Source organism: Acomys russatus, chromosome 27 (genome assembly GCF_903995435.1).
Source record: "Acomys russatus chromosome 27, mAcoRus1.1, whole genome shotgun sequence".
In the NCBI taxonomy this organism is placed as follows: Eukaryota; Metazoa; Chordata; class Mammalia; order Rodentia; family Muridae; genus Acomys; species Acomys russatus.
The window spans coordinates 10194633-10220666 of NC_067163.1; the positions used below are offsets into that span (position 1 = coordinate 10194633).

Sequence of the window (26034 nt, forward strand, 5' to 3'; positions counted from 1 at the left end):
TGTGGTACATAAATATACACACAGAAAAATATCATATACATTAAGTAAACAAGTTCTAAATAAAAAATGTCATCCCATTTGCCCATTTGCTGGAACTGAGATGCTCCTAGGTACAAGATTCACAGGGATAAATCATACAAACCTGAAAAAACAAAGAGAGCCGGCTGTGTTATGTGACAGGGAGTTGAGCCCTGTGGTAGTTTACTGTGTGATAGCATCAAAGGCAAACAATCCGAGGGTGAGACACCCTGCCGATTCATTACTCCATCTAGTGATGCCGTCTAGAATTATCTACCTTCCAAACTAAATCTCTTTACAGATGTATTAAAGGGTAATCACACATTATGTTGAAAAGAACAGTGTGTGTGTGGTTGAAATAGACATGGCAGAGTTTACTGAACAGCCAGGTCAAACTACAAAGCAGTTTCCGCGAAGCATTCAGTGTGTATTCACACACCAGTCACATCCCCTGTGCTGTCAGCCAGTGAAAAGAAACACCAAATCCATTGACTGAACTCAACATGCCGACAGAATAGCGTGTTGAAACAGGAAAAGTGCAGGAAGGAAATCAATTCAACCAAAAACAAATGTCTCTAATCAAATAGGAAGCTTTGCTTTCAGTAAAGTGGTTTTGGGAATGTGAACACATGATTTGCACCATCAATCATAGCATCCGTCCATCACCTCGACATTCTCATTGCAGACGGCCTCGAAAACCTGTTTCTTCAAAGGAAGATGAACAGCAGTCATTACATGCTGAGTAACTCGGGCTGCTTTACACTCAGGTTGGAAAAGGAACGTGTTCTGGTGAGCGATGTATGCTTGCTACACACGGATGTGTGAAGATTTGTCTTCGTTGGAAGAGTGTTCTTTTGTGTTTGCTTGTTTGATTGCAAGAGAGATTTGTTTGCTTTTCTGTGCATGCATTTTGTTGAAGTGTAATCAGCCAAACAGCACATGGATCTCAGCCGCCTTGCTCTATGAATTCTTAGAGAGGGAGCCAGCCTACAGGTTCCCCCAGGGAGGCTGCCTCCTGCACCCCTCCCTGTTCCTGCTCTTCCCTCCTGCTTTGCTAAAACACCTACAGCTGTGTCTGCCTTGCTAAGCCTCTTGCAAGTGAGACAAGACTTTATCAAACACTTTGCTTAACAGACCTGAGGGAAAGGTACTCACGAGCTTCCTTGCTTTAATTTCTACTTTAGAATTCACTTGTGTGTATATAAAAGGAAATGATTAATGCTAGTTTTTTTCCCAGTAAAAACTGTATTAATAAAGTTGTCAGAAACAACATAAAAATCCCACATGCATTCTTTTCGATCCCCCCCCCCCCATTGCTAAGATTTTATAGATCTATAAAGTACTTTCTCAGGCTGGCTGGCTGACCTGTTTTGTGAAATCTCTGTCTGTCTCTCTCTCTCTCTCTCTCTCTCTCTCTCTCTCTCTCTCTCTCTCTCTCCTCCTTCCTTCCTTTCCCTTCCCTCTCCATCTGTCTGTCTGTGTGTATATTTAGCTTTCTACAACACACATGTGGACTTGGGAATCCAGGCTGTAGTCAATACAGTGAAATTCCCCTCAGTTCATCTTTCAAAGCCTGATCACACTTCACCGTGCTGCTTATCACTGGTAACTCCGCGTCTCCTTCTAGTTCTAAATTCATTAATTATGCTATGACATCAACGAGACCACAGTTTGTCTGTTTTTGAAGTGGCTCTCTCCACTTGGATCAATTGCCCAGAGATAAATCACGTGATTTATAACTATCAGTTTATCTCTTACCACTGCTGAGGCAGACTCCATAGTGCGCATACATTCTGGCTGGCCAAGATGCTCAGCTGCTTGGCAGATGCGTAAACTGATATATCTTTGATGTGTCGGTGAAGGAGAGATAAGCTTCTTTCCCAAGTGTGGGATGAGGAACGGTCTTGTGAGAGAACAGGTGATGTTAATCCACTAGAAGACCAACCACCTCGTGCGGAAGCTTGACTGTTGCCAGCTGAAAAGATCACGTGACCAGACCAGAGTGGCTCTCTCTAGGAGAGTCTCGAAGTGAAGTGATGAACAGCCAAAAACTATCCAAAGTCTCCAATGCCCCTCCTCCAGTTCTGGGCTCATTTATATATCTCCTCTTAGAGTCTGGTCATGGGATCTTTTTAGCTGGCAACAATCAAGCTCCCGCACGAGGTGGTTGTTCTTCTAGTGGATTAATATCACCTGTTTTCCCAACAAGACCGTTCCTCATTGCACATGTGGGAAACAGGTTTATCTCTCCTTCATGTCGGCTTTCCACAGTGTAACTTCTCATGTGACCTGATATGAATTCCCATAAAAACTTGTATTTTCTGATTTGTTTCTATAATTGCAATTTCTGTCTCTAAGATTCTAGAGTGAGCATTCTGTTTACATTCCCGTCAGCCATATCTGAGAACACCGATTTGTGGCATCCCCAGTGGGGGCTCAGTGTAGCCCGTGTGTGTATTGGCTCTCTGCCATTTATCTAGGGATCTCTCAAGGGTTCTGCATTTACCAGGGGGCTGATCACTAATAGTATGCAAGGCTGTCTGTTTCCTATGCACCCTGTTTCAGGGAAGGCCTTCTGGTTCTAACGTTTCAAAACATCCTTTGTCTCCCGCAAACATTTTTTTTTTTTTTTAATGAGCAAAGGATTCGTGTGTGACCAAGTTTTCCTAAACCAAGAATCAGAAAATGCCCCTGAGGTGAAAAGTTTGCAGAACGAGAAGGTAATCATCATACACCTTCCTATCCTGTTCGTCTTGGAGAGAATCACACTCGCCTTTCATTTCCCCTTGTGCTTCCTGCCGGCTTCCTGGCCAGCATCATATGCTCAGCTCCATAGCTATCCTCAGCCAGAGTCAAGGCTGCTGTGCTCGGAGGAGTGAGAGCTCTAGATACTCAAATTCCACCTTGGTTTATTTTCACTTTCTTCCTCTTTTCATTTCCTAGGTGGTCATTCTCAAGACTGTGTGAAGACATGATAGGAAGATCCTATCTAACCCTAAAGGCATTGCTTTGTATGAGAGCGGACCGAAGAAAGAAAGGACACTGTGGTTGAATCCTAAAGTTTGCGTGCACATCCCCAAGTTGAACAGCCAGGGCTCAGTGACCCCAGGTGATCAGTGAGAGGTGGTGTCCAAATTGCTCTTCCATGCATGGAGAATCTGCTTTTCTGCTCTGTGCCCACAGTAATTCTTCAGTGGCCCCTTTGCCTATGAGATCACTATGTGTTCACCTGCCTGTGGTTACTATATCTCTCCCATGGGAAGTCTGAGTTTCAGATGGATATCTTATGATAGAGGATGTCTCATGGTTCCTTGATGCTTTCAACACAATAGCCCCTCCCTTCCGTGCCTTAGGAGAGCTTTGCTTTTTTTGCTGTCTACCTGGGACGTGTTGCTGTTCTCAGTGGGAGTTAATGGTGATGTTTGGGAGGCAGCGGATATAGTGAAGCAATTGTTCTGCCTTATGCCACCTGAATATGCTCTGCTCCCCATGGCCTTGACTCCTCGACTTTCTAGAGACAACTGCTGTTGGGTGTCTTGTGTTTTGCCAGCCCAGACACCTGGAACTGGTCTCCTCTAGTGTCTCTGAAAACTCTCAGCTTCCCTACCTGTTGACAAACCCACAAGATGAGCCCATTCCAACAGTTTTTTTTCCTCTACTTTTCGTGTATGTGTGTGTGTGTGTGTGTGTGTTTGTGTGTGTGTGTGTGTGGTGTGCATATGTGTATATCCACATGTTGGCATGTGGTTGGGCACATATGCACATGTGTATAAGTGCATGCGGAGGCCTAAGGTTGGATGTCAGGAATCATCTTTCTACCTCATTCTTTACAGTGGAGTCTTGCAATCAAATCCAGCACTTATCAATATGGCTAGTCTCACTAGGCAGCTTGCTCTCGGGACCCCTTATCTCTACCTTACAAGGCTAGAATTACAGGCAGGCCATGTGCCCACCAAGCATTTCTGTGGGTCCTCATTGGCATAGCAAGCCCTTTAACAGCTGGTTGGTGTCAGCCCAGCAATAGCTCTTTTCCTGGGCTGAGGCCCATGTCTTTTTTCCTTCCAGTTTCCTTTAGTGATGGCCCATTGGAATCAACTTCCTTCCATGTTCTGTTCCACCCCTTATTCCTTGCTCATAAACAGTGATGACAATAAAAGCCCCTGCTCCTGGTTCTGAGTCTCCCAGAATTCCCCTTGCTAGCAGGAGGCTTCCAGCTGAGGAAGGCAAGGCCATGGAGGACTGCTGACAGTGTGGACCCCTAACCCTCCCAGGCATTGCCCCCCCCTCTCGCCATGGTGTCTTAGAAACCCACTGGGGTCTCTCCTCATTTAGCCCCTCCTCTGGTTACTTCCTTCCCAGGTATTTAATTTAAGTTGTTAAAAACATAATTATTATGTAGAAAAGCTTCACCTATTGCAAAGAGGTGCACTTCCAAGGTAACCAACTTCTTCAGGCACACCCCGAGGTGTATGTTTGACTTTCTTTTATTTGTTCACTGCACTTTATTTTAATCCGGTCTTACTCTGTGAATTCACTCAAGATTGAATAGGCAAGCATACTGGCAGCTCCTCACGCAGCTCACTCAATCAAATGTCAACTCCTGTTCCTGTAGTCAGTCCCATTTTAGAGTTTATTTTAAGCCTCCAAATTATTTGATTGCCATGCATACGAAAAGAGTGGTAATCATACTTTGTCATAATTAATTATTTTTAAACTAATTAGTTGAATGTTAATTAACTTCTTAAACTTGTTGAAGGTTTTGAAAATTATTTTATAGTTGTTAGTGTTTCCAAGTTTAAAGTATTTAATATAGCTTAAAACAAAAGAAAATGTTGTCTTTGAGACAAAGCCACACACACACACACACACCACACATGAGAAAGAGAGAGAGAGAGAGAGAGAGAGAGAGAGAGAGAGAGAGAGAGAGAGAGAGAGAAAGTAAACTCACAGTCTCCTTGTGCCTTACAGCTGCTTGCAGGTTTAAGATCGGAGTTACTAACTTACTTACTTACTTATTTTTACAATAATTTGAAACTGAAAATAATCCAGGGGTTAGTTTTTCTGGAACATGAGCCAGAAGGCTTGATTTGGAACCACTTCCTTATAAACAGTCACAGTTTCAACTAAACCAATGACAGTTGTTTCTGTGTCTTCATTAAAGTTAAGGATAAAATCATCCTAAGCTCACCCGAGAGCTAATGTAGGGGTACACTATTGAAGCTGCTGGACTCTAGGCTTCCCTGAGGCCTCAGTCCCAGGTCATCTCCCACATCACTGGCATATGCCTTTTCCATTGTGCTGGAGATGGAATCCAGAACCTCCTGCATGCCTGGGAAGGGATCTACGCTGAGCTACAAAACCAGCCCTGACATTTGTTTTCTTATACTGAATCTCTTCCGTTCATTGGCCTCCAGGTTTCAGCACACTGAAGCCAAGCATGTAATATGCAGATCTCTGGAGTGCAGGCAAGCCTTATTCCTTGCTGGGTGTAACTTAGAGGGAGGATGTCAAGATAAAAGTTAAAGGAGCTTGAAAACAATGCACATTGCACAGGGACAAAACTGACAAAGTGCAGTCTGAGGCAAAATAAAAGAAGTTGACACAGTATTACAACAAGTAACTTTTGATATGAAATTTATCAGATTTGGTAAGAAACATAAACTATAAATCCCAGAACTGATGTGAACTCAATAACAGCAAATCCACTAGAAGACAAATATAATTTAGTTTTGAAAACAAAAGAAAGGGAAAACCTTGACGACAAGAAGGAACTCATGACAGGACTGACAACAAATTTCCATCTGGGACCTTGTAGGCCAGAAGCTAAACTGGCAACTACAGCATACACTTCATAAATTAGAAAACTACATATATATTATGAAAATTCATATATATATGAAAATTCCCTACCCTTAGAAATTTCTGGAAAATTCTTTAGGAAGAGGGAAATGGTTGCAATGGGAAGCTCTGAGCTCTCAGTTTCAGAAAGAGTATGGGATGGAGTAGAAAGATGGCTGTATCTAACATGGGCTCATCTTCACATCACGAGTTCTGTAAATCACGTTTAATAATTAAATCAAACATTATAAACCAGCCTGGTATTTACAACAATGGCCTGTCAATCGGGGAAACACACAAAGGGACCTGGGAGCGGGTGAGGTTTCTGGAGTCCTGTGAAGTTTCGCTGTTGACTCTGGGTATGAAGATGAAGGACAGCTTCACCCACATCCACGCCACAAACCTTTGCATCTGCACTCACCATTGCTGATGTCCAGGAGCTAGCTCAGCAAAGCTTTATCTCAAAGACATCCAGATAGGTGGCAAATGTCATCCAAAAACAAGGGATGAGAAGAAGCTACTACTAGAGTGGAGAGGCCAGGTGAGCAAGAAGGCAGCAATACAGACAAGAGCCCAGGCCAGCGGCAGCTACCAGAGCAGGAAACAAACAGGCTCTTCCCCAGAAACTTCAGGCTAGCCTAGCACACAGCAATGCTGGCCCAGGCAGCCTGATTGCGAGCCTCTAGTTTCTAGAAATAAGACTTAGATTCCTGCTCTTTTACACCACTAACTTTATAGAAAATTTCTGGAAAAGAGCAGAAAATAAAAATATAGGCTATCTCAAACAATATGTTTAATACCCACAGCAACCGTCATGATATGACAAAGAACTCTCTTCCTGATAGTAGCAACGTAAGAAGGGAGAATTGAAAACAACAACCATTCCTCCCACCAATAACCTGTGCGGGAGGGGAGGAAAAAATCAAGAGACAAGAATTAGAAAAAGTGAATAGAGTTAAAGTGTAATGTGCATAGCCCCAGATTAATTATGATCCTGGCTGTAAGTGGTTAGAAGCTGCATGTGACAGTACTTTCTGAATCCTGGGGTTAGTGTGAGTCTGAAGCTGCATGGACTCCTTAGGAGCCCCTGGCCAGTTAGGGGCAGAAATCATGTAGAAAGTATCCTGTGACCAAGATGGAATCAAACTAGTAGTCATTAACATCGTGATAGAAAAGAAAATCTCCAAACACACAGAAATTGATTATCCATGATTTAAAGTACAATTCGAAAGTGAAAATGTAAACCAACAAACCAAAACAAACAAACAAAAACCATAGAACCGATTGAATGCAAAGTCCAACACAAAACCAGGAAGAAAATAATTAAGAGAGTGCAGAGAAATTTTCCACAATGAATGCGCTTACTCAACACAAGGAAAAGATCAGAAATAGCACTGAAGTACTGGATAGAAAAAAGGAACAGTAGAGTCAATAAAGCAAGCAGGTGGCCTCGATGTGAGCAGAGGCTAGAAAAATGGTGGCAGAGAAATGGTGACATAGGAGCAAATTAAACAGGCATGCCTCTTATAAAAATGGGTTTTGCCACTCAATCCTTATGAAAACTGGCAGGGGTGGGACAGGGTGAGACCAACATCAGGATGAAGAGGCAGGGATGCCCACACATTCCAACACCATTGGCAAAACAGTGGGAAATGATACAGAAAATTTGGGCACATACACCCAACAGACTTGGGAATATCCTAAGTCCCATGGGGTCTGCAAAGTCCTGAAACTCAGACGGGAGGCAGTGGCAGTCTGAATAACCTTCTAGCCTTACAGAACGGGGCTTCTAAGCCAGCATGTTCCCTGACTAAAATCCCCAGGCCCAGGTGGCTTCACTAGACAATTGTGTGTTTATACCAGAATCATAACATTCACTTATTAATTCTCTGTGCAAGCTCATTTAGTAATGAAGCCAGGCTAAATCAAACACAAGCCTGAAGGAAGGGAGTGAGGAGAAAAGCCTACTCAACACCCATGACTCTAGATCCAGACATCATTAATCAAATACTGGGGAAATGGATTCAGCATCACAAAGGAAGAGTTACAAATGAACCAGGGACCAGAATTTAACTGCCTGGAGACGTGAAAGGGCCGACAAGTGCCATCTGCTGAGTGAATAATTACAGAAGGGAAAATACCCAGTCATCAGCTAACACCAAAACACGTGATGGAACTCCATGCCCAGATGGGACACTGCATATGGGAAGCACACCATTTTGCTCCAAGTTGTAAACTGTCAGTGTCTATCTCAGTTCCAGAAAGAATTTTGTATGGTATACGCAGCCGCTCTGAAGCCTGTAAGGAAGAGCAGAGCTGGGCCGAGGCAGAGCTTGAGCATGGTCCTCATACCCCATAAGAATGAGCTTGGATGTGAACCTAGCTTTCAAGATCAAATGCAGAGCTACCTTCATTTAGGAAATCACATTTCACGAGCCACCAGGTTCCGGAGCTAGAGAAAAGGGTCCATAGATTTTTACCCCCAAAGAGCAGGGCTTCATGTCCACCCATTGGACATCTCGATGCTAAGCCTTTATTCTGAGACAGTTTGTGAGCAAACCCGAAGATGAAAAGATGAGTGAAAGATAGTTTAAAGCTTCTATTCTACAGAGGACTAATAGGAACACACAAAGATCTCTCAAGTAAAATACAGAATCCAATGAGAAGAAAACCATAGTGGAGACTCTGCAGAAGAGGAAGTATAGAGGTTGGAGAAAGCACGGGAGATGATCAACATAGACAGACAGACAGACAGACAGACAGACACATACACACACACACACGCCCACTAGGTGGAAGTGTAGCTACTGGGCTGTTGCACACACAGTGTAGACTGACAGAGCCACTCTGGGAAACAGCCTGCAGTGTCTCAGAACACTGAGCGAGCAAATAGCGTTCCAGCCCAGAAATCACGTTCATGGGTACGTTTTGAAGAGAAGCAAAAGTTTATGTTCACCCAACATTTTTTACAGAAACATTCACCACATCCTTTGTGGTCATCAAAACAGGGAACACCACAGGTATTTGCTAGTGAGTGCATACTGAAGAAGTTGTGGTATGTCCATATTAGGAGCACATGACACCATGGGGATCCTAGAAGGATGAGCATGCAGCATTTTAGAGATAGAGTAAGATAGTGGATGTCAGGGGTCATGGGTCAGAGGTCAGATATGAGTGAGAAAGAGAGAAGGGAAGCTTTGGCTTCAGAAGGAGGGAGTATACAGATGGCTCTGTCAAGCGCCTTCCACACAAGCATGAGAAAGAAATTGGATCCACAGCACCCACATAAAAGCTACCAGGAGCGGTGGTGCACACCTGTACCATTAGTGAGTCAGGGGAAGAGACAAGTGGCAGTGAAAAACAGCCCAGTGAGGGACCGTGTCTCACAAACTAAAGTCACACACACACACACACACACACACACACACACACACACACACACACACACACACACACACACAGAGGAACCAGGCAATCATAGATAAGCATATTATAGGCTTTAGGGACCTAAGGTTGCCCAACATTCTTTATGCATTTGGCAAACGCAGTCAAAATAAACTTGGATCTGAGTAATATCTGAAACCACATTCGTGTTAAGGTATGTACAAGATTTCTTGACACCTTTTACATTTAAGACTAAAAACAATCATTAAATAAACCTACAAGGAAATACATTTGCTATGACATAAGGCACAACAGGAAGCTGTCCCATTGCTATTAAGCATTGGCATTTATAGAAATAGCCACTTATAATTATTGCAGTAAGGGAATTACTCCTCAAACCCAGGACCACAGCTAATTTTTATCTTTTCCACCCAAAGTAATATCTTGGCATTTTAAACTCCAAAATATTTTTCTTAGAGGTAAGAGGCAGAGAAAGAAGAGCTAATGGCAGACTAACGTAGGGCCCAGAGCAGACCTCTTACACCACAGCAGAGTGTCTGGGCACAACTCCAGCTACCTGGGAGCTAAGGTTTTGAAAATTATATGGATGTTAGGTTTCAATCACATGAGCCACAGGCCACATTCCCTAAGTGCTAAAATGGCTTGATTTTTAATTAAAATGTATAATTATGAAAAATGAAATTTTTACTGGACAGCATTTAAATTGACATTTTTAAAAAAATTTTGTTTTCCCCCTAACAGAACTAGCCCACATCCTCCATCATGAAGGGAGAATCTGTGACCACATCAAAGATACCTGACTGGCACACATGGACTCTATGTGTCTTTTTTCCTTCCCTTCTCAGTCTCCTTCTTTCCTTGGTTCCTCCTTCTCTCTTTTTTTCTTTGAGGAGTGCTGGGGACTGACTGCAAGGCCTTGTGCCTCATGGTCTTGAGCCATATCCCTGGTCACTGGTTTTCTTTGAATATAAAGAGAGTGAATCCTTTCATCTCTGGCCAGCAGGGAGATGCCAATCACAGGCAGGCCAGGGCAGGGGCTGCATCTGGAAGCAGGTTGAAGACAGCCAAACCTGGGGATTGGCTCATTTCCTTGTTATCTATGGAGGCTGCGACTCTCACACAGATTCCTTCATCCCCATGGAGGGGTGGATGTTTTAAAAATCCATATCCTGTCTTGCAATCCCTAGGACATCCATGTTAACAAAACCTCCTGCTACCGCCAGCTAGAGCAAGGCCAGGCAAAGCAATATCTCCCCTCGCCAGTTTGCAATTTAATTTTGAGAAAATTGTCAATATATATTCTCAGAAAGAGCTCAGTGGAGATCTGTTAAGTTAGTTATTTCATTTTCTTTTGAGTTTGCCATGCTATACAAATACCCTGAGAAAAATCCATCCTTCTTTTGGGAAGACTGTGGAGACAGATAAACTCCTAAACCCTTAAGGATTTTGTTTTGTGTTACAAAGGTTGAGAAAATAAAATCTATGAACAGAAATCAGCACTCTAAAAACCACATTTTGGATGTGCTGTCTCCTTATTATGTCATTTCCTCTCCTAAACACCTTCCAAATTCTGAGTAGAACCCACAGGTCACCCAAGAGAGAAACAGCGAGATACTGGATCCCATGCCCCCAGTACCAGCCCACCATAGGAGGAGCTGAGGCCTGTGTGCTTGGACCTCTACACCAGGAGGTTGGGTGAATCTATAGACTGCCTATGAGTTAATGGGTATCAGGAAATCTGCCATTTGCCCAAGTAGATTATAAGGCCCATACTGAGAGTAACGCATAGGACTTACTATTCACATTGGGTTGTTGGTGTGCTACCTGGATTTACCTGCTTGTTCCAGAAACCAGGAGAGTCCCCAGCATCACCTTTCCCTAAAGCAGGGCTGGACTTGAAGGAAGTGTCTCTATGGCTCTTCTCCTGCTTCAGCTGATTAAATGTGCTTTGCTGTTTCCCAGAGGGTACCTCAGTTTGATTCAGTCAGCCATTTAGATTTTCATTTATAGATAGATCTGAGCTATTATGAAGAAGTCCTAATAACACTTATGCCATTGTAAGACACAGTTTGCCATTGCTTTCTTACCAAAAAAAAAAAAAAAAAAAAAAGCCTTTAAGCATGAAACTATGAGCTTAGATCCTTAATAGTAACCCACAGGATGGTCTAGGACATTTTCTTATTGCATTTATGTTTTAACTTTTGCATTTATTTAAAAATCATTCTCATTTATTTTAAAAATCCAGTGTTATGTTAACAATAAAGCCATTTCATGTGTAGGTTACATTTATTTGCTAAGATATATATATATATATATATATATATATATATATATATATATATATATATATATATATATATATATATATATATATATATATATATAGAGAGAGAGAGAGAGAGAGAGAGAGAGAGAGAGAGAGAGAGAGAGAGAGAGAGAGCCAGCACACATACACAGAGAGACAGAGTTAAAATGACTTCCCTTAGGTTCACAGAGGCAAGAAGTATCATCAAATCAGAAAATCTATCTTGGATGCCCAGCCCAGGTATGTCTACTATCTGAACCATTGGCAGACAATGTCACACACCACAGGACGCCACGGTTCCTGAGTGCCAGTTTGAAGCATGCCAACAATACAGGTGCCCAGTGTTACCCTAGAGAACTCTGTGCTTTTTAAGGCAAAAATAAATGTAATTTTCAGTCCAGCAATTTGATAACAATTATAAATATATAATCATAACTCATGTTCATTACCTGTACTCAGTTTTCCTTACCCCCTAATATTCAGCCTTTTTTCCCTACATGTTCTATTATGCTTACATGTATATTTGTTTACATATATACATAATACTGGCTAGATCTGATATTTTATGTGTGTTTTTTAACCTGAGAGTGTGTGACCTTGCTTGATATTATATATCCTAAGACCATCTATTTTCTTGTAAATTTTCTGATTACATTTTATTAAGCTGAATAATATTCTACTATATATACACCAAATTTTTGTTATCCATTTCTCTGCTGATGGACAAGAGGGTTGATTCAAAATCTCTGCTACTGTCAATGAAGCTACTTGGTTTTTCTAGTTCTGACTTTCATAGATTTTACATTTTTGGTGCTGGGTATGCATATAAAATATATTTGATATCAAAAGTATAAAATCCAGTGTGGAGCACCACAGCTTCTCTTATGACTACTCTAAGTGTGCAGACATTAATTAAATTGTGTAGTCTATGAGTCTACTTAATTTCAGTGTCTGATGGTTTTTATTTGCAATGGTTGGTTTTTATAATAACAATTAAAATAATAAATATATAATTGTATTAAAAACCTGTGTGCCTATTGTGTGTGTGTGTGTGCATATGCATGCATATGCGTGTGTGTGTATGTGTGTGTGTGTGTGTGTGTGTGCAGGTGTTTGGCAAATAAATGCTTTCTCATTCCACTTTGGTGAAAATGTAAAATTTCATAAGTTTTCTGGAATTTTTGGATAAAGAGTAATAATCTAAATGGTGACACTCTTTACCTCTTAAATTTCTTTGCCAGAAAAAATATTCTTGAAGATGAGTGAGTTAACTACACATTGTGCAGAGTTCTGCATGGTACAGCTGCTGCAGAAGCTAAAGAAGAGGGTTCAGGGTGGGAAGAGGAGACTTCTACAGTGTACATCCTCATGGCAGAGATGGAGACCTGGAGTACAGACCTGGTTTGCAATTTCCTTTCATTAATCAGTCAGCTGGGAACCAGGAAGAATCCATCACTCACAGCAGGATGACACTGTGTACCCACAATGCACAGGGTGGTATGAGACTACAGCATACACTAGACAGTCCAGCATGTGTTGGGTAACACTTGGCCATGATATTACTCTCACTGTCGTCATAACCACTAGTAAGTATGACCCAGTCATGTGTCATTAATTATGGTCAGTCAGTGGAAATGAGCAAATGGCAAAATGAACCAAAACAGACGCTCATCGGCTGCAATGCTGACAGTAGAAAGAGTGAAAAGTTCAAGCACCCATGTAGCCTAGGCTAAACCACCAATAATTTCAGGCATACACAGTGTGTTCCACCATGGTGCTTTTCAAATTCTGCGCCACCTCCTAAGGAAGCAATCCACAGCACCCCTTTGCTGTTCTACCCATGCCTTCATGATGTCAGGCACCACCTTCCCCCAGATAAAAAGAAGCCCACAACAACATACACAGAGACTGAGAAAAGGGAAGAAAATCCCTTAGCATCATGGCGTGAGTGAAAGAAGTTTCCAGGCCAGCGGTTTCCAGAGCTACTGCCTGAAGCCAGACGAGAAGATGATGAAAGTTGTTTTTCTCTCAACTCACAGTCTACAAAGATGGACATTCCTAGACTACAGGTTTTATTTTGATAAGAACAGATCTGATGAAACCTGACAGGAACCCAGAGCTGGAAGCACCTGAAGTGGACATCAATGGCCATTGCTGCAGGTTAGAAAGATTGCTGCTGCAGGTTAGAAAGATCGCAGCTGCAGGTACACAAAGGGTCCTACAGCAGGATTCCTGCAGACTGTCCTGAGCCTGCTGCAACTCTGGCCCATTTATTCTGGAATCTCTGCTTCTTTTACTGGGTAGTTTTGTAGAACATGTCGGTTTCCAGCAAGCATATGGCATTATCCCAGAAAAGGACTCTATCTGAAAAACACCTGTTCACACTAGGGAGGGAAAAGGAGCCATAGGGAGGCTTGTGTTAAGGAGGGCATGCTTCCTGACTTCTGTCCTTTGTTCTGTTGATTTTTTTTTCATTTTTGTCATAAATACAGTTTTTAAAACATTAGCAAAAACAGTTCATACTGGCAAAATGTGATCTTCAGTTAGTCCCTATGAAAAATCAGAGTGATTAGCTTTGTGTATCCAGGGAGGGCACTTATCAATGTAAGCCAACCAACATCGGCCCCCATAGCTGCATGTCAAGAAGAAAAGAGAAATAGCATACTTACACATACAAGACGGATCTGGTATCCCCCACCTTCCCAGCATCCCCAACTGTCAGGGTGTCGTATCCTCTTTCCAACTCAAACTCTTCAAAAGCAAGCTTGATGACCTAAACCCAAATGGAAGACACAGTTACTTGGCATAATACAGATGTTCCATGGCAATGCACACTTGTAGTTTCAGGGTTAGCTTCAGCTGCTTAAATCTGATGAACTATTGCAATACAAAATTCCCAAGTTGCCGCCAATTGCTACATGAATAGCCAAGGTTTGGTTGGCCTGTATTTCAGAATTTTGTGGAACTAAAATGTTCTTTTTGCTCCAACTTACTGTAAGCTATATAACAGAGTTTATCTGGCCTCTATTCAACTTGCATGTCTATCAAATACATAGGATAACAACTCAGATACTTAGATTAACTGAGAATAAGCCAATATGAGCAGAAGAAATACTATTGTAGTTAATGAGCACGGTATAAGGATACCCTACAATGAATCTTTTATAATTTATTTGTTGTGTAGATCTTATGTTATTATTTCCAACAACATAAGGGATTTCTGATTGTAAGAAACAAATAATCCAATACTACACTTGGCCTTGCAAAATCTTGACATTCCCACTATCTTTCACCCCTTTCTATTTCTGAGAACGGCACTTAAGGCTTTACCCACACTAGGTGAGTTCTCAATCATTGACCTGTACCACGAGCCCTCTATTAGATCATTGGATGGATGGATGGATGGATGGATGGATGGATGGATGGATGGATGAATGGATGGATGGATGGATAGGTAGATGTGTAGGCAGAGGCTGGAAGAATGGGTAGATATGGATAGACAGATGGGTAGGAAGTTGGATGAGAAAAAGAAAACAAGAACATACATTCTACTCTGCTAAAACCATCATTCAATACAGAAGGAACCCTGAGTTAATTTAATCTTTAGTGTTAATATAATAAAACACTGGCATACACATATATAACATATACCATAATTAAAGAATAATATATATATAATACTTGGATGTGATAATTAGCATTATGCTAAACATTAGACATGTTTCTATTTGACCCACCAACAGACTATAGGCAAGTGAACGCCCATCTATGTAGATCAGAGAAAACTTTCTCCTAAAACAAACAATAAAATACTTCCTTTGTTGATTAATATTGTGATTAAGGTGAAAGAAGGTCAAAGCTATCAGGAAGTGAGGCCAGGCTTTGGATATCCAGGTATACAAAGAAGATATCAGTAGATTATCATAGATGATAGATAGATAAATAGAAATATGGATAGGCAGATTCAATACACAGATAATATATAATTGATGATCAATAAGTAATTTATTAGTGATGGCAAGTGATAGAAAATATATTATATATTAGTTAGATAACTGGATGAATGAATGGATAGATGGATGATAGATCAGTAAACAGAAAGATAATTAAGAGGATATATAGAAGGATGGAGACGGATGGATGGATGGATGGGTGGATGGATGGATGTGTGGGTGGATGGATGGATGGATGGGTGGGTGGGTGGATGGATGGATGGATGGATGGATGGATGGATGGGTGGATGGATGGATGGATGGATGGGTGGATGGATGGGTGGGTGGATGGATGGGTGGATGGATGGGTGGGTGGATGGATGGATGGATGGATGGGTGGATGGGTGGATGGATGGATGAGTGGATGGATGGATGGATGGATGGGTGGGTGGATGGGTGGATGGATGGGTGGATGGATGGATGGGTGGGATGGATGGATGGATGGATGGGTGGATGGATGGATGGATGGATGGGTGGATGGGTGGATGGATGGATGAGTGGATGGATGGATGGATGGATGGATGGGTGGATGGGTGGATGGATGGATGGATGGGTGGATGGATGGATGGATGGATGGATGGATGGATGGATGGATGGATGGGTGGGTGGATGGATGGGTGGATGGGTGGATGGATGGGTGGATGGGTGGATGGATGGGTGGATGGATGGATGGGTGGATCAGTAGATGGATAGAGGTATGTATGTATTATAGATATGTAGATTGGTAGAAAAATGGGTGAATTATGGATAAATGATAGGATAAGCAGATTGATAAGTAGATGGCTGGATAATAGATAAGTGGACAGATAGAGAAATGGATGAACGGATGATAAATGTCATCATTCTATTATACAGAAGGCTTGGTGGACAATGGAGAGTAAATAAGTGGTTGAGTAGATGGTAGGTATGTGAGTAAAGCATGAGCACCCGAGCACAGGGCAGGTGATAAGTAAGTGAATGAACAGATGATGGTATAGAAAGACAGATGAATGAGTGATGGAGTGGAACATAGGGGTAGGAGAGGAAGGGAGGCAGACAGGAGACGGAAAACAGGAGTTGCTGTGTCAAAAGAACATTTACTAGTAGCTACTTACGACTGAGTGCATGTGCCTTTAAGAAGAAATCAAATGTCTGCCTATTAGACCTTTTTTTCTTAATGTAAGTGATGCTAGGAGTGAGGTCAATGTTCTAAGACCTCACTTAATATTCACAGATTAAACCCTTTTTAAATGGCTGCTTTATTCTAATAAAACTACTAAGAGACAAACTGTCTGTATTATTATAATTTCTCACTAAAATTAGTGGCATAGCTATTATAATTTATTTAAAATTTACTAATTCAAATTGTGGTGCTTGTATGAATGCATTATTTGTACTGAAACAGGTGTGAGGTTGACAGCTGTCACAACCTTCTGTGAAATTTTTTTAATAAGAAAATGAGGTCAGAGGGGGCTTCTTGCTTCTATTTGCATCTTTCCCGACTATATGTGAATAGGGCCAGAGAGTAAGGAGATAAAGAAACCAGAGGGTCTCATCCTAGGCTTGTGTTTCCCTTGACTTTCCTGTTGTGACTTGTTGAGAGCCTGGGGGTAATCCCTTTCTGTTACAAGATCTTTGATCTCATTGTGATCCTGAGATTGGACTGCAAATCCCCCCCCCTTTTTTTTTTGATTGTTGAACCCTAACACACCTTATCCAAGAACTTTCTGTTTATTGTAACCAGGTGATTAAGGTGTAGTTCAGCCAGCCTTACACACACCTTTAATCCAAGAGCTTTCTGTACACAGGATTTAATAAAATTAAGCCTAGGTCAAGAGGCTGAGCAAGAAACAGCTGAAAAGGATTAAAGAGTAGGAGGGACTTTGAGTTGAGGGGTATTTAAGACAGCATGCAGAAGTAGAAGGGGTCTTCGGTGCTTCCTTGGGCTTGGGATTTTAGCTTCAGCTCTTAGAGCTCTTTGGCTTTGGCTTTTAGCTCTCTAGCTCTTGAGCCATCTCCTTGGCCTTTGGCTTTTTGGGCCTTGAGCTAGCAAGCCTTTGGCAGTGGGCTTTTTTGGCCTCTTCCTCTGGGGCTGTCAGCTGAGGTAGTGAGCTTTTAGGGCCTTTTCCATTGGGGTGTGAGCTGAGTAAGAAGTTCAGCTGGGTTCTTTTTCTGTGTCTCTGAGCTAGCAGTTTTTTCACCACAACATGTGGCTCCTGGGTCTTTATTAGTAAAATAGAACGATCTGAGATTTTCTCTTTTTTTCAAGTTATTTTTTTTTTAATTAATTTACTCAGATTATATCTCAATTGTTATCCCCTTACTTATATCTTCTGGTTCCTCCTTCCCTCCCTCTTTCACCTTATTCCCCTCCCTTCAGTCTGTGACAGAAGTTACTAGAAGGAAACGATCTGAGATTTTTCAATTAAAACACCTTTCCAGGGCTGTTAAAGCCACTTTAAGTCACTGAGCACAGCTGACAGTGCACTCCACAGAGAGGCAGAGGGTGAACACAGCTGAAGGCAGAGAGCCAAGCAACTGCAGAAGGTGGAAGAATTCCCATAGCCCTAGCTGCATGAAGCTGAGACCTTGCAGTTCCTCTGTTTCCTGTAGAGGGCACGGGGGGGGGGGGGAAGGGGGGGTCCTGACTGGTTTAGGATTGTTCTTTCTCTCTCTCTCTCTCTCTCTCTCTCTCTCTCTCTCTCTCTCTCTCTCTCTCATCGTGTGTTGTGTGTGTGTGTGTGTGTGTGTGTGTGTGTGTGTGTAGCTTGGCTGTCCTGGAATTACATTGTAGAGCTGACTGGCCTCAAACTCAGAGATCCACCTGCCTCTGCCTTCTGGAGTGCCAGGATTCCAGGCGTGCACCCCTCGTGCCCAGCTTGGCTTAGGATCTTAATTTTTCTGTTTTCTTATTTTTATGATCAATATTTTCAGTTCCCTATCAGTGTTCTAAGAAAACATTCCAGAAAGTAGTTTTAAAATTGGAGAAAGTACTTCATTGTCAGCAAAAATTATCTGACATCCCCTGCACCCCCACCCGCCCCCACCCCATGCCCTATGTTAGAGCCCCTAGGCTAACTCTTCTATGTATGTTTTCATGCTCACTAGTCTTTGGATTCTGTAGCTAGTTAAAACTTATTGTTATTATTTTAGCTCTAGTACTATAATATAGAGGCCATCCTAAAGTCTTCATCTGAACTACAGATATGTTTCTCCTCCCTTTTTAGTCTATAAAGAACATGAATGAATCTGCAACAACTAAGAACAGAAGACTGCAGGCATGAATTGCTGACTGAAGGCACTTTTTAGTGTGTTTACTTAGATTAGAAAATATGCCTTCCATATTTATGCTTTCCATAAATAAAGAACGTCATACTCAATAATGCAATATAGTGATCATTTTGCGAATTTATGGAGATGTGTGTGACTGTGGCTCACTAGTAGAATGAGTGTAACAGCTTCCTTGTCTTTTATGAAATTGTTCCTTGTAAACTGGGAGACAGATGAAATTCTAGCAAACACGTAGGAAATCAGAACTTCAAGGTTTTTTTTTAGAGCTTAAGTCATCTCAGTAAGTTGTGTGCCAAACTAAAACACACACACACACACACACACACACACACACACACACACACACACACACTGAATATAGTTATGATTATGGATAGGTCATTAGCAAAACAATCATAAAGAATAGAAAGAATGCTACTAGTTTGTCAAAATTCCCAACGCTCCTCAAAATGCCGCTGGGGCTACATCACACACAGTGTAGCTTGAAGAGGAGGGCAGGTGCTGAATTCACAAACATGTGTGTCTCTCCCTAGTCCTCCCTCACTGAGCATCACTTGTTATCCCTGACAATGATGCAGAGGTGAGGGTTTAGGAATGAGCCAATTAGCTTTCCATATGTTTATTACCAGCCTGGCTAAGTACAGTTTTGAGTTCTGCCTCCTCAGTCAGCAGAAAGAGGAAAAGTATATAGCTTTAAAAAAAAATGTTGTACAGACAAAAACGATAATCAAAACAAGCAAAAGATCAGTAAGAGGAAAGAACACCAAAACAAGAAGTCCACAAAAGTGCCATTGAGTTTCATCAAAAAATTAAGAGAGATCTTGGTTCCAAAGCAAACTAAAACAAAACCACAGTCGACAAGTAGGTGGTCCACTCTCTCCTGTCAAGCCATGTGGACGCTTTCTGTAGTGAGTAGCCTTTAGGATCATTGTGGAACCATAAATCATGTGGTGTTTACCATAAAAAGCATTCCTTACTACCTCAATACCACTTTCACTTTCGTTCACTGTATTTACTGAATCATTCACATGGAGAAAGAATCTCTCCAAACACCATTAAAGTGGTCGAAGGATGCTGTTTGAGGGTTTGGGGGTTAGGGGGACAGGGAGGGGAAGTGGGGGTAAGAAGAGAAAAAAGAAGAGAGTGAGTGAGGATGGAGTAAGGAGTGATGGGAGAGAAAAACGGGAGAGAGGAGGGAAAGCCTGACTCTCTTGAGAGGTTTTTCATTGCTGATTATGGAGATTCATGAGTGGCCAAGAGGAAAACACCCTTGTGCTTAAGTTAGGATGGCAGACTTTCTTTCTTGGATTTGCTGTGATTGGAAAGGAGAAAAGATCTTTATCTTTTTCCAGGTCTTAAGTACTAGGGGGGAATACATACGAAACCTTAACTGGAAAAAATAATTTGGGGAATTTTGCTTCTAATTTTTAAATAAGTATTATTTTTAAAAAATCACCAGAATCCAGCCTTTTAAGTAATACAGCGAAGAAAGCACCATGTACAGTGACATGATTCTATTTTAAGCTCACTTTCTATTTTCATGCCATATTTAAAGTATATTTTTCTTTTCTAAAAATATTTTGTTGTTTTTATTTTATGTGTATGAAAGATTTGCCTGTATGTGTGTGTGTGTGTGTGTGTGTGTGTGTGTGTGTGTGTTATGTGCTACATATGTGCCTGGTGCTAGAAGGCACTAGCTCCCTGGAATTAGCGTTGCCAGTGGTTGTGAGCCTCTGTGTGGGTGCGGAAAACTGAACCCAAATGATTATAACTGCTGAGCCTTCTCTCTAGCCTTATTTATTTTTATAATTAACACGCCTGTGTTAGAAATCATGCTGGTGGGAGAAAGTAGAGAAAAAATTATATTGTTCAAAATTTTCAGACATTCTTATGAAAAAAGTTCAGTAAAAATTCCTACATCTTAAAAAAATAATTCATGAATGCCTACATAAGAACTCTGTGTCTGCCCTCCACCTCAAGGATGGGGTAGATGGCTTAGAAGACACAGCAAGGGGCTCCAGGAACCCAGAGCTTCCTGCTATTTGACTCACTCAATTCCAACTTGTTTGTTGGAAGGAAGCTGGCCAAGTGTGATGTTTTTCATGAAAACCTAACAATTGATAGGTGGAAATTACTGGCACTGTTGCTAATATCAGTGTCTTACATATTTGCAAAATTTTTTTTGATTTCTTATGAAATGGTAATTATCGAATGTTCTTAACAGTTCTCGGTGTGCTTTCCTGAGCTCATAATGGTCAGTCGTAGTGCAACTGGAAAGGTTAATGAATAATGAAGAACTATCTAAGTGTGGCCAGCACAGACTCTGGAGGAATGCGCCATCTGAAGCTCCCAGAGAAGCACAGGCAGGATCGTGTTGTTCCCAAGCTGGAAAATGAGGCCATGTGCTGTGCTTGGAAGTCAGTTTGGAATCTCCTTATAGACCCGGACATACACACCTATGTCCTCCACTGCTGTCACAAGAGGATTCTTACATCATTCTGAGTGTAACTAGGCCTTGGTAGCACTTGCTATAAAAAAAAAAAAAAACGCAAAGTAAAACAAACCTGAATAGGAGCAACTGAGAGAGAAAAGCCAGGCGGGGATGCCTCCTTATACAGGGGAGCATGGCGGCTTTCTCAGGCAATCTGTCCTCCACAAAATGAGAAGCGCCACTTCCTACTAGATTCCAGAGACCCAGTGGCACAAATAGACAAGGGTGTGTATGTTGGGGGCCAGGGGGAGCTGGTGTCTAGGACACCATCTTGCCTGTTCCTCTTGTAGAAAGTCACTCCACAGCAGCCAGGCTCTGCTCTTTCCACACTTCTATCTTTATTGCCACAGTGCTCTCTCTCTCTCTCTCTCTCTCTCTCTCTCTCTCTCTCTCTCTCTCTCTCTCTCTCTCTCTCTCTCATATATGGACAAGAACAATCTATACCATGAAATATGTCTCTCCAACAAAAACTATCAGGGACCCAGAATATTTGCTGAACAACTGTGGAGTTTATCTAGCTCCTTAGTGTGAGCTACAGACAGTAGTGGAGGCTGTAACATCATTGATTCATGGGGGCAGCGTCAGCAGAGAGACCCAAGAGCCTTTCCCAAGCCTCTGCCATAGAAGCAAGCAGAATCCCTAGCAGGGCCCAGAAACTTATTAAAATGCGTTCTCAGATGTGTGAGGCTGCAAAGGGTATTTATTAAAATTGAGAGACTGGGAATTTAAAAGTCACAATACAATAACTGCAAAAGAGAGAATCAGAACATTGTTAGAAGTTGGCAAAACACAGAATTAACGCTCACATCAATCAAACAGAGACTAGAGGCGTATCTTAGGCGGGACTCTGAAGGAATAAAAGATGAAAGGGTGGTGGGAGAAAATGACAGCTCTTGAGATAAAAGCGAGGATATTGAAGTTTGTGGAGCTATAACAAAGGGTGTAGGATCAATAATTAGAAAAATCATGGAGCAGACATTTTACAACTTATTAAAGAGTTGAGACTGGAGATTAAAGATGGCTCATTATAACTGGTGCTAACAAAACACAGCTACAAGGGACTGAGAAGACGATGTCACCTCAAAGGCATTTAACTCTAAGACGCACTGAAGGAGTCTCTCCACACTCCCAGGAGAACAAGTGGATTATATTTGAGGAAATACAAATCAAAGTTACTTTCGTTTTTCAGTGGTACATCAAAAACAGGTGATTTACATGACCCAGATTAAACGATAGTGCACCTGTGTGAAAGGAACTTTGAATCATCTGTTTCAAGTGTTGTCTCAGAGGCTTTCTGCCTCTGTCGGCTTACCTGGTCCTACTCCCAGAAGCTTCCAGCCTCCATACAATCTACAATAGGCCTAGAATGGTTCTACCCCCTGAGACTTAGTCATAATGAGCTCAGCCTGTCTTGTTCTTACTGAGCTCTGGGCTGGCTGATTCAAATCAGCTGTTCTGTCTCAAACTTCTCTCCGAGGTAACTTAGACAATCTGGCTTTTCTCTCAGTCTCTGAATTGCTCTGCTTGGCATAAAACTAACTCCACCAATCTGTTCTAATTTTCTCGCTCCTTCTTAGTCTCTGGCTCATTCTGTCTTCCCTTGGGTCTAGCTTGTCCTCTCATTCAGCCTCTTCTGTAAACCCCTCTCTTCATTGTCTGTGTTGCTCTCTTAAGTAGCTTTCCTTTCCTCTTTGTTCTCCTGAGAGTTGGGGGGTATCCTATCCTCTCAAAACTTTCCTTTTCTGCCTCTCAATTAGACGTCACTTTCATAAACACGGGTGCTTCCTAACTAATTTTACCTTCATTGTTTGGCATTAGAGGCATGTACCACCACGCCTGGACCTAAGCTTTTCTTTACCTGAAACGTGCTCTATACCTGGATGGCCTTAAACCCAGATCTGCTTGCTTCTGTCTCCTGGATTAAAGGCATGTTTGTATTCTAGCTGGATCACACAGACCTAGGAGGTCTTTGGATGTGACCTCTTGCCAGAATAGCAAAGTTCTGTATTAAAGTTCCTCTACACAGCTGTTCATTGGAGGGAACATATTATGTGCAGAAGGGAAAACCCTGTTTTAATGTCTCGGGTATTTTATTAAGATATCTAGCCAATGGACAGGACATTCTCCACAGTTATGTGGAGAGTGGGGACTGACTCTGACATGAACTCTGGTGCCCTATATTTGGCCACTTCCCCTTGGTGGGGAGGCCTGGTGGCACTCAGAGAAAGAATAAACAGGCTACCAAGATGAGACTTGATAACCTATGACCATATAGTGGGGGAGGAGGTCCCCCTCAGTCATAGACCTAGGGGAGGGGAATAGGGTGTAAGGGGGAAAGAGGGAGGAATGGGAGGATACAAGTGATGGGATAACAATTGAGATGTAATCTGAATAAATTAATAAAATTAAATTTAAAAAGATATCTTACTATACTCAGGTTGGTTGAAGGGTACATTGCGAGCAAGAATAATATTTAAGGAGATGAAGAAATATATGTAAACCAGAAAATAGAAAAGCTAACCAATATAAAAATGTTTGCATCTACTATAACACAGCAAATGTCATCAAGAGATTATAGGTTCGGAACACCCTGATGCAGATGGCTCCAGGCAGCTGGATTCAACTATGGCTCATGCCAGAGCTGGGCACAACCTCAGGAAGCTTGTGCTGTATATGGTGAGCCTGCCTCATGGTGGGTCACCTCATCTGGGTCATCCTGACTGGTATATACTAGCCATTTGCAGTTAGTGAAGAGAAAACTGGATTAAGAGGATCATTATCCTGAAGGTCGCTAACAGGAGTCACAAGGTCAACTATAGAGGGATGAAGAAGTGAAGAGTGATTCTTACCATGGGCTGTTGGATAGAAGTTGGGAAAGTACACTACTTACAGTCAGTGTAAGATGAAGTTACAGAAAGTGGTGGTTACCAGTCATTTCTTTTTTGAGACTGAGTCTTACTTTGTGTCCTTGACTGACTGGAACTCACTATATAGACCAGACTGGCATCCAGATCATACCTGGTACGTACAAGCCTAGATTGGAGTGAAAGGGGCTAGCTGAAAGTCCTTGAGCGACAGGGGCTAGCTGTAAATCCTTGTTTCACTTGCCACTGAACATTTGGCCTTGAGAAAGATGCCACTTTCCCACCTGGGATCCTCCTTCCTCACATCCAGGAGTAGACTTCATATTTGCTGAATGAGCTTCTTCAGCGCATTCATTTTAAGTGTGAGATAAAGTTTGAGGATGGGGGAGAGTTGGAGTGGCAGGCCTCTGGACACAGGAGCTCACAGCAATTGTGGTTACCCACACAAGACCGTTACAAGATCAAGAGACTTAAACTTTCTAGAATGGAGGAGGTGGGGTTTCCTGATGCCTAGTCCCTTGCTGAAGAGCTAATGGTGGGTGAGGAATGCCGATGGAGGGAGGGGCATGCCTTTTTTTTTGGAGGGTTGCCATTGGTACATTGCCAATGAAGGGAGGGGCATGCCTTTGCCTTTCCTTTGGAGGATTGCCTTTGGTACGTTGCTCATGGTCGCAATGCTGCTGAAGAGTAGATGAGAAACACTAATTGGATGTAGTGAGTTAAAAGGAACAAGTAAAAAAGACATGAATATAAAAGGCAGATGGAAGATATGTCAGGGGTAGCGGTGGAGGGCAGGAGTGGGGGATAGATGAGGCCAAGATACATTGTACACATGAATGAACATTTCAAAAAATTAAAAGTAAATAAACTAATCACAAATTACCACATCAGGAGAGAGATTAAAAAAAAAAAAAAAACAAAAAACCAACCATGGCATTCATGTGAAGAACAACATGTTCTTAATTACAGATGCAGAGACTAAATGATATTAAATATGGCCAGTGACACACTTACTTTGTTGATCTTTGTACACGAGAAGGAAGAGCTATGCACTGACAAGCTTTTCAGGTTTGGGACTGATAACTCCCCAACCCTAGGCCTGTGGTCCAGATGAGCCACTTAACACTGTACATTTTATTTACTTCAATATTAAAATGCAGAAGTAGGGATACTAATCAGGGTTCTGTCTAACACTTAACCAGCTCTGAACTTGGAGGAACAAGTTAGAAAACAGTTGATGCCTAATAGTCTCCATTTCCCAAGAGTGAAGCTGTTGATGGGTGAGCTGGCATCTAACTGTACCTTGCTTCCTTAGTTGGATGGAAGTCTGCCAGCGCAGCAGCCAGGTGTGAGGTTACCTGGTCAGAAAAGCAATTATCAGGTTGGCAGATTCCGTAGTCATGGTAGCAGGGTGAAGAACTAAGGCCAGAGCTTGGCTCTGATGCTTCACTCTCTCCCACCTGCAGTGTCTCGTTTCTTCAGAGTGTGAAGAGAAGGTGTGAACTTGCCCTCTCACAAGTGTATGCAGAGACTGCACTAGCTCTCCCTCTGAATCATGAAGACACCACAGTAGATTAAGAAAACTGAGAGCAAATGAGAGAATGGGTCTTGACAAGGACTACACAGCCGTGTTTGCATTCAGGCAGTGGATTCTCGGCCAAGAATGAGAAAAGGGCTGTGCTCTTCTGGCCCAGAGGGATCCCAGGGATGTGTGGAGCTTCTGGCAATCCTATCTCCTGCTTCCTCCCTCTTCCACCCTCAGCCTTGGCCCCTGGCTCAGTTCTGTGTTTTCACTGTTTTTCTCTACTGATGGGTAGGGGTTGGGGACAAGTCAGATGAAAATGAATCTTT

At 42.1% G+C, this 26034-nt stretch overlaps 1 protein-coding gene across 1 annotated transcript in view; it reads right to left on the bottom strand.

Moving 5' to 3' along the window:
• Nucleotides 1-26034, bottom strand: part of Csmd1 (CUB and Sushi multiple domains 1) — a 1555368-nt gene that overhangs the window by 340141 nt on the left and 1189193 nt on the right. The window contains exon 11 of the mRNA XM_051170014.1: nucleotides 14236-14339. Coding sequence (XP_051025971.1) covers nucleotides 14236-14339 — 104 coding nt within the window. The remainder of the gene's footprint in view (nucleotides 1-14235; nucleotides 14340-26034) is intronic.